At 45.4% G+C, this 17,052-nt stretch overlaps 1 protein-coding gene across 6 annotated transcripts in view; it reads right to left on the reverse strand.

Annotated features, from left to right (window-relative positions):
* Positions 1–17,052, reverse strand: part of NCOA2 (nuclear receptor coactivator 2) — a 200,273-nt gene that overhangs the window by 27,847 nt on the left and 155,374 nt on the right. For all 6 annotated transcript variants that reach the window (XM_083187234.1, XM_083187235.1, XM_083187230.1 and 3 more), the window contains 3 exons: positions 16,456–16,596; positions 14,077–14,224; positions 11,465–12,707 (listed from right to left, as the gene is read on the reverse strand). In XM_083187234.1, coding sequence (XP_083043360.1) covers positions 11,465–12,707; positions 14,077–14,224; positions 16,456–16,596 — 1,532 coding nt within the window. The remainder of the gene's footprint in view (positions 1–11,464; positions 12,708–14,076; positions 14,225–16,455; positions 16,597–17,052) is intronic.

Raw genomic sequence — 17,052 nt, forward strand, 5'->3', positions numbered from 1 at the left:
TGGGGACAGGTAACAAGCCACAAGATACACAGAGAACAAAAGAAATTACAATTAATGAGCAAATGGATCACATAATCCAGAGAGGGGAAACAGGCAGCTACTCAGAGCTGTGTAATGAGGAGCTAACATGAATAAAAAGATCCATTTAAACACGCTGTATGAAAATGTCATTCATAAGTCTAATTGTGACATATGATCGGAGGCACGGGGCTTTCATCGGATAGCGAAGGGAGTGTTAACAGTAGCGATGTGCCTGTGTGTCCGCTTCCCTCGTCCTAATACAAACACTGACCCTGCTAAACAGCAAGAAGCCCTAATAGCGCAGAACCAGCTGCAATCTGCGCTCCCCAGTCCAAGCACAGATTTACAATGAGAATACAGACATGTAAGTCCCACAACACTCCAAGTAACACAGAGGAACAGCCGACTAGCCCGATGGCATCATACCACTCATATACAAGGGGTCAAATGTACTAAGCTTGATAAAGTAGTAGCCAATCAGCTTCTAACTGTCATGTGACCGACTGGGCTTGGAAAATGACAGCTAGGAGAGGATTGGTCGGTGGTATATCATGGTTCATTTTATCTCTTGTCAAGGCTTGGTACATCTCACCCAAGGGGGGAGAGAGAGAGAGAGAGAGAGAGAGAGAGAGAGAGAGAGAGAGAGAGAGAGAGAGAGAGAGAGAGAGAGAGAGAGAGAGAGAGAGAGAGAGAGAGAGAGAGAGAGAGAGAGAGAGAGATCATTACCGCTTACTCACAGGAAGCATATAAAATAACGGTACTTGTGTATTATCACGGCGCCCCCGATATTAAGTCGCGCGACTTTTAATCGCATCGCATGCCATACACCCGATGCACAGAGATGCGATTTAAAATTGTATAAGCCCCCTATACGATTTTAAATTGTATAAGCACCCTAATGGGGGCTTACAATGTTAAATGCACCCCCACGCCACCCCCAGTATGAACGTGAACCCGAAGTGTGGCGAGCGCAGCGGTACGCGTCCGCAGACCTTTTCATACCCCCATTATCCACGTCGGCGTGTAGTTGATTTTATATAGTGCAGCGAGCCACTGAGCCCGAAGCGTGGCGAGCCCCGCGCGGGGACGGGTATTACTTTACATGTATTCCACGTCCGCTCGCCACGCTTCGGGCTCGGTGGCTCGCCACACTATATAAAATCAACTCCATGCCGACGTGGACAGTGGGGGTATGAAAAGGTCGGAGGACGCGTACCGCCGCCCCTCGCCACTCTTCGGGTTCACGTTCACAGTGGGGGTGCATTTATCATTGTAAGCCCCCATTATGGTGCTTATACAATGTAAAATCGCAACGCATTGTATGCCATATACAATTTTAACATTGTATGACATCGGGGGAAATCTCGTTGCATCGCATACCATCGCATGACTTATGGTCTGCGATGCGATAGGCGCCGTGATAGTACACAAGTACCAAAATAACTGCAACGTTTACAGTTAAAGGAGTAAAATGCTATCATGCAATTAAGGAGTTAATGTATCTACTATTTTAAACACATCTCCAAGTAACAATGGGGCAGATTTATTAAGCTTGGTGAAGTGATAAGGTGGCTGGTACTTCATCACCGGCCAATCAGCTCCTAACTGTGAAGTTACAGGCTTGGTTAAAAAAATGACAGGCAGGAGCTGATTGGCCGGTGATAAAGACCAGACACTGTATCACCACCAAGCTTAATAAATCTACCACAATATCTTTAAAAAAAAATCCTTAAGTAAACGCAGAAGGTGAATATAGTCAGTGTGTGGCTCTTTTTTGCGCCACAGCGTTAACTGAACTGCTGTGGTGGGCACTATGAGTACGATGACAAAGTGCTCATCTTGTATAAGAGTAAAATTTGTATCATTTCTTAAGAGGACAAATGGAGGCGTTGGCCTCAGCAACCAATCAGAATCTAGCTGGAATCTGACTGGTTGCTATGGGAAACACCTCTCCACATGTAAAGCTACACCCTCTGCAGTTCCCTCCCCCACTCCAGCTTGCATCAGGCAGCCCCTTGTGTCCAATAAGAGAGTATTGCCTGGGGAGTATTTCCCTTGTAAAAGCGATGTACAGATAAAACATAACCCACCAACTGAAAAAGCATAGTAATACTTCTTCCGATATTCTGACTGAATGCAAATGTACCGACTGACCAGAAAAGAAGGCATTGGTCATTCCTATGTATGGACATTGCATTGTATAGAACATTCCCTGCTTTGCATGATGAAGAATCGACATTAGAATTCTTGTGCATAACATGTGGTCACATCCTTATTGCACGCCATTGTCAGGTTAATTGTTATCCGACACAAACAAGCACTACCGTGCTCACCACAACTAACATATGTCCCAGAATCCTGTATAACACGCACACAGCCAGCCAAGTAGTCCAGATGGCATTGCTACCCCCGTATCACCTAAACATTATTTTTGCCATTAAATGGAGAGATGAGTTACAGCTTAATCATACAAAACATCTAAGAATAACATCATTCATAGATAAAAAGAAAACACAACATAAGAATTTAAAATGCTAAAAAATAAACACTGATGTTTCAATAGACCGAGAATATGTGGCAGAAATAAAGGTTGCCAGGTATATACTAATCCATTTACAGCAAAATGCCAGTACAAAAAAAGACAAAAGCTTATATCCTTTCACTCATCGATCTCTGATCACAGGTAATAGGCGTGCTCATGGCTATCCAATTAGCCCCAATAAGTCGGCAGGCAGACGAAGCACAATCCCCGAATGCAGCTGCATGTTCAACAAAATGTTGCTTCAACCAGGCGAAAACACACAGGTTTAGCAGTGAAATAAGCATGATCAGGCAATCCAACCAAAAGCATAACCACAAACAAAATCAAAACATGTCAAATATGTCAAATATTAAGTCAGTTTTCCAAAGCAACTCAATTTGAATGGTGCATAACATGTCATCTCTGGTCTAAATTCTGGGAACTTGTATTCCTATAAAAATTAGGTTTCTCCACTCATTACTTTAGAAGTACAAGTGCCTTCTTCATAAGTTGATACAAGAATTATTGTAGCTTCCAAACTGTTTAAGTCTTTAGAAACTTTGTGATTTTTTTTTTTAAATTGATATTATTATTACTTCCTGTTTGGGGAAAACGACACTAGTAGACTGGGAGTTGTTACAAAAAAAGCATATAGTTATGGCGCACTAGAAAAACCAGAGCAAATATGGACTAGCTGGAGTCACAGTCCACAGCCGCATGACTGTGTATATGTAAGTAGTACTCTATTACAGGGGCGGATTGGCCCACCGGGAAACCGGGCCGTTTCCCGGTGGGCCGGCACATTTTAAAGCCGAAGTGGCCGCCCACCCTCCTTATCAGGGCCGCGGGCCGCCGAACAGCTGTCTCCGTGCTGTCCGCGGCCGCAGCACTATTACCTCATTAAAGATGGCCGCGGCCGGCCTCGTATGCTCCCAAACTTAACATGGCCGCGGGAGGGCTGGTGCGCATGCGCGAGCGCACACAGCTGCTCCCGCGGTCTGGATGAAGTGCTGCCTAGCCCGTGATGCTCCCCAGCTGCAGCAGCGTGCATGAGTCGGACTGCACGCTGGGCTGGGGAGCCGGATTTCATGGGCAGCAGGGCAGCAGGCCAGCAGCAGAAAAAGTCTGACTGCTGACTCTGAGGGCAGCCACAGGAGACGCGGGTAAAGTGAGTGCCACAAATAATAATAATAATAAATAATGCAGCCTGCCTCATATATATTATATGTGTGTATATATACAATATATATATATATATATATATATATATATATATGTGTTTGTATATATGTATATATATATATATATATATATATATATAAAGTGTGTGTGTGTATATATATATTTTGGGCAATGCCGCTGGATGTCAACGGAGGCGGTGGTGAGTAGTGTCCTCAACCCCGCCGCCCCGCCCCCACCAGCTGTGGCGACAGCAACAAACCCCCCCCCCCTGTAGCGGCACCAACCCCACCGCCGCCCTGAGGGCATCACGGTGTGCGGCATATGTGTAATGGGCATCAAGGTGTGAGGCATATGTATAATGGGCATCACGGTGTGTAGCATATGTATAATGGCATCACGGTGTGCGGCATATGTATAATGGAGCATTATGGTGTGTGACATATGTATAATGGGCATCACGGTGTGTAGCATATGTATAATGGCATCACGGTGTGCGGCATATGTATAATGGAGCATTATGGTGTGTGACATATGTATAATGGGCATCACGGTGTGCGGCATATGTATAATGGGCATCACGGTGTGCGGCATATGTATAATGGGCATCACGGTGTGCGGCATATGTATAATGGGCATCACGGTGTGCGGCATATGTATAATGGGCCTCACGGTGTGCGGCATATGTATAATCGAGCATTATGGTGGGTGGCATATGTATAATGGGCCTCACGGTGTGCGGCATATGTATAATGGGCATCACGGTGTGTGGCATATGTATAATGGGCATCACGGTGTGTGGCATATGTATAATTGGCATCACGGTGTGAGGCATATGTATAATGAGCATCACGGTGTGCGGCATATGTATAATGGGCATCACGGTGTGTGGCATATGTATAATGGGCCTCATGGTGTGCGGCATATGTATAATGGGCATCACGGTGTGTGGCATATGTATAATTGGCATCACGGTGTGAGGCATATGTATAATGAGCATCACGGTGTGCGGCATATGTATAATGGGCATCACGGTGTGTGGCATATGTATAATGGGCCTCATGGTGTGCGGCATATGTATAATGGGCATCACGGTGTGCGGCATACGTATAATGGGCATCACGGTGTGTGGCATATGTATAATGAGCATCACAGTGTTTGGCAGATGTATAATGGGCATCACAGTGTGCGGCATATGTATAATGGAGCATTATGGTGTGTGGCATATGTATAATGGTGCATCATAGTGTGTGGCATATGTATAATGGAGCATCATGGTGTGTGACATATGTATAATGGGCATCACTGTCTCCCCTCCTTGCATCCTCCACCACTTTGTGACTCCCCTCCCTGCATCCCGTGCCACCATGCCCCCCTCACACTCTGCGTCCTGTGCCACCCTGCGTAAGTCCTCACTCCCTTCATTCTCAGCCACTCTGCATCTCCCCTCCCTCCCTGCCACTCTACTGTGTTGGGAGACCCCCTGTCACTCCCCCCCCCCCCCCCCTGTCTCTATCTCCCCAGCCCCACAGGCTGCAGAATAAACGCTGTACGCATGTGCCTATTCTGTAGCCTGAGGGGCTGGGGACATAGCCAGCAGCTCGTTGAAATAGGCCACACCCCCATATTGATAGGCCACGCCCCCCAAAAAAATCGGGCGCGCCTGCGGCGCGCAACACCCCCCCCCCCCCCCACTTAGGGCTGCTTCAAGATATTTCCCGGGCTGGTTTTAATTCCCAATCCGCCCCTGCTCTATTATTGTAAATGTACGAGGGTGGATCAATAAGTACCTGTGTTTGAAGACAGGTGGCGTTGCTGAGGAAAGTTGGTATTACTATCGTGTAATACCATCTTTCATACCACTCCATATCAAAATTCACATTGATTTCATAGTTCATTTTTTTTTTCAACGTACTCGCCCGACTTAGCTCCCTGCGACTTCTTTCTGTTCCATAACCTGAAAAGATGGCTCGCGGGAAAAAAAAAAACCCACCAATTCATAGCGCAATTCGGTCACAACAATTCCGGATGATGGAGCTGGTGCATTGTCGTGGTGGAAAAAAAAAAACTAACTTCTGAATCAATCTGAAATTTGGTATGGCGTTGTTTGAAAGATGGTAGCACACGATAGTAATACCAACTTTCCTCAGCAACGCCACCTGTCTTCATACACTACAGGTACTTATTGACCCACCCTCATAGAATGGCTCTGGGGATATACAGCTGGCACCCTCTAAATTACAAGAACCATTTGATCATTTCTCACCTCAGATTGACCGTATAGAAATGACAGACCATTTCTTGGTAAGCAGATCGAAAATATGCACAATGCCAAAACAATTCACTTAATATGTAACTAACAGATATTAGTTGATGCTACTTTGAGCTGGAAACATACTATATATGTATACGCCAACATCTGCTAATATCTATTGACTGAGAATGCCGGTACTTGTGGGTGTATAGCTGCAAAAAGCCGCATTCTCTGACTAAAGTGTGAAAAACCACCTTAGGTGAAAAAAAAATGTGAAAAACTCATGTCGACCTCTTGCTTTTGTCAACATTTTGATCATGTCGACCAATATTGGTTACCTATTGACTTAACCTAATTACTGTTGATGCATGCCATCTGAAAGATTGAACAATTCAGGGGTAAGAACACATGAAAGACAGAAATCTGTTCCTCAACTTATGGACAAAATAGTTCTGCATACATTTAGTACAGGCTTAGGCACAATGCCCCCCCCCCCCCCCCCCCCCCCCCCCCCCCGTTATTGTGGACCTGCAGGTACAACCATGCATATGACCGCTTTTGCATGGCAAGCTGGGTAGATGGGTAAATATTATGGGCCGTATTCAATGCTCTTTTGTGAGCGGTGACAGCGAGCAGTGCTGACTGCTCGCTGTCACAGCTCGCGGGTCATTTTTCAACTGACCCCCTGATCACGCCATTTTCACCTTGCTGGGTTTTTGCAGCGAGGTGGAAACTGTGTGTGCGGATGCCAAAACAGCGAGGCTCATGGCTAAACGCACGGCCTTCCTGCATTAGCCGCAAACCTCTCCATTTGGGGGAATCCTCGCCATCCTGACAGCGAGGATTCCCCAGGAACGTTGACTAGGGTGAGCAGCCGGCCGCCTTGAATACGGCCCTATATATGTAAGGACAACTCCTTAGTCTCTGCAGACTGTGTAATCTCAGGCTACACTATTAGGAAAGCAGAGAATTTTTAGGTGCCATGGGCCTGACAGAGTTGATCATTGATCAGCGAATTCCCAGATCGAGCGATTATCGCATGAGTGCACAAACGTACGGATCATAGCGTGCAAATGTGAGGGTGAATACCGACAGAAGTAGCGTATGGATTGGAAACCGGCGTTAGGGCGTGGACAACTGCTGTTTTCTGGAGTGGCCAAACAAATGCAGGCATTGCCAAGCGGTTAAGGCGGGGGCTCCGACGTCAATGCCGGTCAGGATCACTGAAATTTGCACAGACTGAACAATCATTCCATGGTTTGTGAATTGCGTATGGATTTGCGAGTGGATAATTAATAGTGATACATTGATTCACAATAGTTTTGCAAATTTACATGGGGCGGGTTTTCTGTCTGTCTGGGCGGCGGCTAAGTACCCGCAGTCATCTGCAACTTTACAGATCAGCGATCATTTCTGAACCAGGCCCTATATGGACAACTATGAAAAAATAAAAAAGTAGTATTTTTTATTATTGAGCACGGAATGAGGCATTTCTATTATGCGCACCATAGTGAAAGCTAATGCCATTTCTGACACACTGATCAAATAAAATGAGACTAGGACACTGTATACACATCACTCTTATACAAGGAGAGCGGCAGAAGAAACGGCACAATAGACAGACATCAGGGTGGTCTCATTATAGATGCAGCATAGAAACCCTTCCGCAGTTGCTGCCTGTTACTGTGGGGTCTTTTACTTTGGGAAAGGAATTGGAATTAACCTTGAGGAAGGATGTTCTTGAACTGAAAGAGTGATGCAGAGAAACTGTCCTATAACTCAACACAATCTGATTAAGCTGCTGTTTTGTCTCCGGCTATTCCACTGCGTCTAGCAGGATAAAGGGGAAATGCAGTAAGAATTATTTTCTGTACAGAAAATAATTCTATGGGGGGTAATTCAATCCCATGGGGGGGGGGGGGTAATTCAATCCCAGGTCATGACTGTCGATCCGTCCCGGCAGCCGCGACCCTGGCCCGTTTTAGTTTTGGTCGACCGCAAATCGCCAGGCGGGATTCAATGTCCCACCTGCCCATCGGCAAAAAGGGGGCGTATCCACGTAAACGGCCGTGGATTGTCGAGATCCGGTCGTGATCGTGACCATGCATGGCCGTTCTGGGCAAATCGGGCCCGACAGCATTTAAAGTCGGGCACATTCTGTCAATCTGCCTCTTCAATGCTAATGGGAAAGACAGCACTGAATAGGAGCCCACTGGTATTTCCCCCGTCGGAAATAGCAGCAGGGATTGAATACTCCCCTAAATATTCTCTACAGTGAGGATCTTCTCTAATTGCAGCAGCTTATTAGCTTTATTTATTTGGAAACAATGACTGGTATTCAATTGTCACGCCCCCTCCCCCCTTCTGTGCAGCCACCTTCTATTTAACTGCACCTGACGACAAGTGTGCTAAATCATTTCAGCTTGCTACCCTCAGGGGAGGGCAAGTTGAAATGCGCAAGTCAACCATGTGAGTATTTTTTTGCGGCACGTTCATTAGTTTGGTCACTTGGGGGGGGGGGGGGGGGGGGAATAAACCCCTCGCAATCTCCCGTCACTTTAGATGGGTGATCAAGGGTTCATTAACAATTGAATGCCACCCAATGACTTCAACATAATACAAAATTATTTTACTTACACACAAAGCCATAAACCAAACTACACCAACAACATACATATCTTCTCTTATCTCAAAATATCATCCAACACGACCTCTACGCTCCTCCCAAGATCTGCGTCTCTCATCCACACTCATTACTCGCTCCCATTCCCGACTGCAGGACTTTTTTCGGGCTGCACCCACTCTGTGGAATGCCCTCCCAAGCACAATAAGACTCTCCTCCAGTCTCCAAACCTATAAGCGTTCCCTAAAAACTCATCTCTTCAGGCAAGCTTATCAAATTCCAGAACCAGTCATAGAACCTTGCGTTCTGATGGAATCGATGCAATAAAGAATACAGTATCTATCCTTATGTATCAATGCCTATTTCCCTATAGATTGTAAGCTTGCGAGCAGGGCCCTCCTACATTTTGACTGTCTGTAAATACCCTGTTTTGTTGTATCACTGTCTGCTATTGTAAAGCGCAACGGAATATGCTGCGCTATATAAGAAACTGTTAATAAATAAATAATAAATAAAACATAACTGATTAAATTTTTTTCTGCATTTCCCAACACACTGGTAGTCTTCATGCGTTAGATCAGAGAATGTACATTTACAGTGGCAAAGTAAAATCCTGGACTGCGCTGTGTAACAGTCCGACATGGGAAAACTGATTCCAAATAATGACCGCAGAATTGCACAGAAACATTTACCAGCTTCATCTGCGGCGGTATCATTGCACAAAGGACAAATGGGTTTGCAGGTTAGAGTGAAAATTTAACAATGTAATATAAAAATACATAGATAGAAACACTGTCACTACACACGTTTTGTATCTTCCGTATGGTGGCACCCGAGGGCAGTCATGAGTAACAATACATAAATGCTGTTTCCATAAGTCAGGGTAGAAAGTAAACACGACCAATATTGCCCATACAGGAAAACTGAGCATTTCTTTAACCAACTACAAAAACAGCTGAGCCCTATACTGCACACAATCGCTCAATACGACCAGTTACAGGAAGTAACACACTGCACTTCAGTCATACACAACATAATGTTTGTTCTCTATGTAAGATTATAGCAGTTTTTCCACTTATAAAAGCTACAGAGCAGGAGCACATTTTACACATGTTGCAAAACCTTAAGTCAGGGGGTGTACAAAATGACAGTTAGAATTAAGGTGCCAATATATATCAACAACAAAATCCAAGGGCCACAAACAAGGCCCTCACTTAGAAGTTCAACAATTGTTTAACGTACAATTTTTAAATGTGGAAGTTAACTGGAACTTGGAAATTGTCCAGGCCTCATAAAATAAAGGGAGTATATACACTAACAGTGCACCGGACAGATTAAAGGGTACACACTAAATCAGTTATGGAGAAGCTTGGCACTCCAGCTGTTGTTGAACCATGCATCCCAGCATGCCCTGCAACATATTTAGCATGGCCAAATAGCAAAACTGTAGCAGGGCATGCTGGGATGGTTAAGTCAACAGCAGCCGGAGTGCCAAGGTTCTCCATCACTGCACTAGACCATGTCCCTGATGTGTGTCGCTCTGATCAGAGGGATCAGGTGTTAGATTATATAATGGCTACCAAACGGAACATTACTCAAAGTTCTTTCAAAATAAAAAAAAAAGGCCACTGTGCAGTTATTAACTATATACATGAAGTTGGACTGTACAGTAACCTGTCAGCTATAATCTTTCTGAATGCATTCCATCTTAGAAGACCTGACTACTATTGCACAAGGACATAGAACATTATGGATGACAGCATGAACATGATGAAGTATCTACGAGTATGGGTAGAGGCTTTATATGCATGGGAAGTGCAAATAGTTCCTATCCAGAGGGAGGTGGGTCCAAATGGTAAGTGCAGCTGGATTGGCAACACTGTTCACATGATCATGGCCCTTTACCTAACAGCATAATGCAAGGTAATGCGGCATCACAATGATAACTTCTCAGTGAAGTGGGCGGGATCCAGGCCTATTCCCTGCTCTGCCGATAGTCCTGCGACACTCCCAAAAGTTTCTGGGACAGTAGATAATTATGGTTACCATTACAGTGATGTATGTACAGTATTTCCCACAAAGGGAGAACGTCTGAAGACTGAATTTCCAGTTCCCCACTCCTGTTAAAAAGCTTTAGGGCAAGCATGACTCATCAAAAATAAATTCCAGTGGTTATAATTTCTATCGCACAGGGAGCCGGCGTGTGACTCTAACCAGGGAGCCTTTGTGTGGGATTGGTATTTTCTCTTTGTATTTGGGTGGGATTTCTCCAGGTGCTCGTTTCCACCCATCATGCAAAAACATACTGGAAGTTTAATTAGCTTCTGACAAACATGGACCCTCGTGTGTGTGTGTGTGTGTGTGTGTGGTTGTATGTTAGGGAATTTAAACAATGGGATTCACCATGATTCAGTACTCCCTGTAGAGCTCTACTTACGACGGCGGTACTATGCAAAGCAATACAAATATGTAATGCAGCCATAATATAACAAACAACAACATAAAGACTTTCATCCCATATACACAAAAATGGTGGTAAAAAAAAAAATATTGCCATCAAAAGCACTTTCATACACTGAACGGCCATTGCAGTCTGTGCCGCAGACGTCGGCTCCACCGACTCAACGTACATAAGAATTTCTGTTCTTGGTCCAAGGAAATGCAACGAGCCACTATACCAATGCCTACACACCAATATTATCTTTGCAGCAATCAGTGGTAGAAATTCTGACATCTGTATTACAAGGTCAAGGCTGGTTGGGTGTCTCTAGCAGAGGATTGAGGTTTCTCCATGGAGGGAGAAATCAAGCATACACGCATCCATCATCCACATACATCATGCTTTATGTTAGCGGTTTGATCTTACCTGATCACCACGTACAAAGTTTGGCTCCGGTTTTTCAGTTTTTATCGAAGGCTCCATCTTGTTATCAAAGGGTTCCTGCTTGGGCGTTATATCTGCCAAATTATCTTTACTATCATCCTTATCCAACAAATAGCGAAGTAGTGCATTCTCTTTCTTCTTGGGGCTCACCGGTTCCTGCTTTATAGTAACATCGGAGCCAGAGCCTGTGCTGTTGGACTCCTGGTTCAGTTCCTTCCCAGTGGCCTCTGCTGTGAGCTTGGCCAGGTCAACAGGCGAACTGCTGTCCTGTAGAAGTCTGTGCAAAATTTTATGCTTCTCTTTCAGTGAGGTTCCGTGTGCTGAGGCAGACATACTATTGGCCGCAAAATGTCCCAACGAGTCTTTGCTGTTTGTATCTCCCAAAGTATTGGACAGCAGTGAAGGATCCATCTGATCAGATTTGGTGGTAAGCAACTGCAATAGTTTTGTCTGGCCTTTGTTATCCAGTAACCTGTTCTGACCATCCATTTTGTCACCACCAGAAGCCATACTTTCATTACAATCCTTCTGGTCAGATGAGCGGCACGTGGTCTCTGATTGCCCGGCTGTGGCCTCAGTCTGCTCCCCGTAAAGCCCAAACTGTTCCTTAGAGTCCACACTGCCCATCTTTCGGAGCTGCGGTGGGTTCATGTTACCCGGAGAATTCTGTAGGTTACTGCTTTTCAGGTCAGGTGATGACAAGGGTGGGGCAAGAGAGACACCGTGGCCCTCGCTGAGAGCCTGAAGTGCATTGAGAGAGCTGTTGGTAAAACTATGGCTATTTCCTGTGCTACTACAAACTGGAGAATGCAAACTTCCTGCAGGGGAAAACTGACTGGGTGCAACGCGAGGACTTCCTGCCACTCCCGGGCTTACGCGGTGCCTTGGGGATAGCATAGAGTTAGGCTGAGCCTGGCCCATGCCAGGACTTCCCTGTGATGGGCTATTCATTTTTAGTGCATAGTTATTACCCTGAGGAGTGGCAGCTTGCATGCTGGAAACATGGTTCATCCCTCCCGAACCAACGTATCTGCCAGCTTGCATGCCCATTTGTTCCTTTGGGCCATTCATGGCATAATTCATATTGCTACTAACTGTCATATCCTGACTAGGGTTACCGCTGCACATCGATTGATGAGCTGGGCTGTTGGAAACCATGGGGTTTATCGTCTTTCCCATGTTTTGTCCGGCCAAGTCCTGATTCATTCCACACAGATTATGTTCTCTGGAAGATGAAAAAAAAACATATTACAATCAAAGTGCATTTACATTACCCATTACCTACATCGCTTGCAGCATGCAAAGGGCTAGATAATATGCTGACAAATATGTTTGTTTCCATTAGCTGAAACGTATCACAAGAAATTATCCAAATTGGGACCTGGTTTAACAGTAGATGGAATGCAAAACCATCCACTGAAAACGGAAATGCAGAAGGAGGTGTCAGACACCCCCTTGCTGCACCTGCTATCACAGCCCTGCGACCTGGTACTCAGGACCCATTCTGCTCATGTGCAAAATGAGGCCTGCACACGTTCCCGATAACCGGGAATCTGCATGGGCATTTGCAAAAGCGTCCTATGCTGAATAAGGCCCTTGGTGCAAAAGTATTACCAACAAAGACAGGATCGGTCACCAGCCCATCTTGTAACCATAATATGTATAGATCACCTATATCCAAATCAATCAAAACTATAGGCTCTGTTTAAGAAAGAGTCATAACATCATTAGCAATCTCTGAAGGGGGTTTGAGCGCTTGCAAGTATTTAGCAAATATCTGTAATCTAAGCTGATATCTGTTTGTGACAGTATCGATTACATAGATTACAGATGGTGTTACCTGTGCAGGTCGCATAGGGGACCCATCAAAGTCATTCCGACTTTGGAGAAGCCTTCCAGTCTATGCCAATCCTTGCCAGTCGAAAGTGCAACATGCATGGGGAGACGAGCTGTTGCTTTTATGCATTAGCTAGTAGTCAGTCACCGCAGCTTTAGGGCGGTATTCAATGTCAGGGTCACGGCGGTCGAGCTTGCTCGACCGCCGTGACCCAGTCCCGTTCTCGGACAGCTCGACCGAGAACACGCAGGCGGGATTCAATGTCCCGCCTGCCGGGGAGCGAAAAGGGGGAGTGGCGGCGAGTTGCGGCCGGGAAGAGGTCGAGCTGCATCCGGCAGCTCGTCACTTCCCGGCTGTTCTCGGCAGAACGAGCCCGACAGCTTGTGATGTCGGGCTCGTTCTGCCGAGATACCCTGCTCAATGCTGTCGGGGAAGACAGCATTGAATAGGGCCCGGCGGGCATCTCCCCGCCGGGTGGGAGGTGCTCGCCGGAGATTGAATATCCCCCTTAGGCTGCTGGCAACACAACCGTGTATGCATCTAAGGGGGACAGCACTTTAAGCAAAATATGCTGCCGGCAATAGGTAACATTACCAAATGGGTCTGAGTGACATATTAGTGACCACAATTGCTAAAATATGTACAAATACTACATTACTGAAAAGGTCACAAATTATAACAAGAAGAAAATAATCTTTGCGATCTGAAATGATGGGAAGGATTCCATTACCACTTGGTGCAAACATGGCGTTCTTACCTTTGGAGCATATGTATGGATATTACAAGCTGAGGTTCATTATTATTCTGTGAGCGGATGAGCTTGCTCTTTGATTGGGCTGCAACAATCGTGCCGTCAGACAAAGAAAACCGGTATATAGGACTAAGTGCAAGCCCTAGCCTGAGAACTGAGGAAGGAAGAGATGCGTTAGAGATGTAGAACCGGAACATAATGCTCATATTGGACCGCCATTTTTTTCTCTCTACAGGTTATTCATTCGGTATATGAAAGTCGACATACATTGGTCAACAGGGCTAACACCTTCCCATTGTCAACCTTCCAACCCTGTTGACCTATTTCATGTGTCAACTTAAGCGAAGTTGACCTTTAGAGTTCGACCTTCATAGTGTCAACCCTTTGAGCCATACCCATTAATTCCTATCAGAGTAATGGCTGCCACAGCATTAACCAAGTACAAAGTCTGCAAAATGACGTGGTCTTTGGTATCCCTAGGACCAGAGCTTTTGTCTTTTCACAAAGTGGGGCAGATGTATTAAGCCTGGCGAAGAGATAAACTGGATATAAAGTGGAGAAAAAGTGGAAGGAGATAACACACCAGCCAATCAACTCCCAACTGTCATATTTCAAACACATTATGATTGGCTGGTGCATTATCTCCTTCCAATTTATCTCCAGTTTATCTCTTTACCAGGCTTTATACATCTGCCCCAGTGTGTCTCAGTACGTTAAACAGAAAACAGGTAAAAGTGAATAACCGATCTCTACCCAAACTGCAGAATAATTTAAAGGAGACAAACAAGCAATCATGTTACCATCGGTTTGCAAAACAAACATCCACCCTTGATCTCATCGTTACTGAGCTTATGGACAAAAGAGATCTACATTTAATGGGGCATTGTGAAACATTTTAAATATTCCTTAAAGTGCTAAGGAAGTGAAACTAATGCCAGAAGACTGTAGAAGTAAGCAAACTGCAGTAAGATAAGCAAAGAGAAAGAGAAAGGGGGGAATAAAAAAAGGAAGGAAGGAAGAAAATAGGATTTTTTGCCACCACATCACAATGGCAAAACAGCACTTAAAGATTCACATAAACACATCGGGCAGGATTCAATGCTGAGGGCGAGCTGTGACAGCGAGCAGGGCTGCCTGCTTGCAGCCAAAGCTGACAGGGTCAGTATTCAACTGACCCCCCTGTATATGCCATTTCCCCTTGCTCTGTTTTTGGAGCGAGGGGGAAACGGCGTATGCGGGCGCTAATGCAGCGAGACTCGCGGCTAATTGCAGCGGGCTGCCTCGCTGTTTGGGGAATCCTCACCGTCCTCTGACAGCAAGGGTTCGCCCGAAATGTAGAATAGGGTGAGCAGCAGGCGTGGGGGTTAAACAGAGAGGATCTCTTGTTTTTGGCAAACCCCCTCGCCAGCCCTATTGAATACACCCCATTATGTGAAGTGACGTACTGACTCCAAAGGATCAAATAAGAAAATAATGCCGGGGAAGACTAAAACATCCCATCTCTGTACAGGTCTCTTCAGCACTGCCTACTTAGAACACAGCCAAGCATACTGCAAACTAAACTTCCACCATATCACCTAGAGCAGTGGTCCCAACCTCCGTTCTCAAGGCACATCGATATCCTGGTTTCCAGTCAATCCATAAAACCGCAGGTGACTTAATGAGTACTTCCATTATTGTGATGTAGACATACGTGCTCAAGAATGGAAAGCCTTAAAATCTGGACTGTACCTTGTGGAACGAGGTTGGGAAATAATGATCTAGAGTAGTGGTTCTCAACCTCGGTCCTCAAGGAACCCCAACAGTGCACGTTTTCCAGGTCTACTTGGCAGGTGCACAGGTGAACTCGTTCACTGATACATTTTAAAAGTTCACAGGTGGAGCTAATTTTTTCCCCTGTGATTCTGTGTGGAGAATCGGAAAAAAAAAAACAAAAAAAAAAACGGCACTGTTGGGGGCTCTTGAGGACAGAGGTTGAGAACCACTGATCTAGAGCAATGATTTTCAACTAGCAGCACACCAAATAAGAATTCCCAAGCCACACCATCAAACCTCCCCACAGGGAAAAATAACATTGGCCCCCCATAAGTAAAAAAACAAAAAAACATTGGCAACCATAACTCAAACATTCACAATGGTCCCCCCCAGTTAACAAAAATAAAACACATTGGCATTACATGAAAACAAGAGCCCAGTGGATAACAGTTGAAATGGTGGTGCTAAGCTAGTGTGGACATCTCTAGCATTGGTGGCCCACCTGGGAACTGCTCAATGAACAATAGTGTGCCACAGCACAGTGGTTGAAAAACACTAATCTAGAAAGAAAAAGTAGCCAACCAGTTATACATGAAATGAAGAATAAACTTGTGCCAGGGTGACTGTTACCTTCTTGGTGATGCCTTTTGCTGAGTGATAACTCGCCATCATGCTGCGCATGGAATCTCTGGATACACCGGCGCACTAGATCCTCCCAGCCTGGTCTCATTAGCGCCCTCATAGTGCTTGTGTCCAGAGAAGTTATTTTACCTGGAATTACAGGTTGATTACAACAATGCCCAGCTGAAATACTTGGTGGCACAAGCACATTTTCTGAATATGGCCCGTCAAAAACTTTTTTTTTTTGGGGGGGGGTTTGACTGACAATACCATCAGAAACTAGGATTCACCTTATGATCAGAATGTATTATAATGAGACTTAAGTCAGCCTTAAGTGCCTTTACACACAGTATTTCATTAAAGGTCCATACACACTGGGCGAGAGCGTGTATGGACAGCGATGATCGCGTTCATCGCTGGGGGTAAAGCCGCTCAGTGCATACACATTGAGCGGCTTTACGCCTGCCCGGCGCCGACGGAGAGGGGAGGACAGCTTTGCATAGCACAGTCATCCTCAAAGCTGCTTATCTGCTGGTATAACTAGCAGATGAGCGGCTTTCCCGGCGATGATGCGGGAGTGCCAAGCAGCACTCACCGCCGGGACAT

Source organism: Crinia signifera, chromosome 5, assembly GCF_055691185.1.
Source record: "Crinia signifera chromosome 5, ASM5569118v1, whole genome shotgun sequence".
Taxonomy (NCBI): Eukaryota; Metazoa; Chordata; class Amphibia; order Anura; family Myobatrachidae; genus Crinia; species Crinia signifera.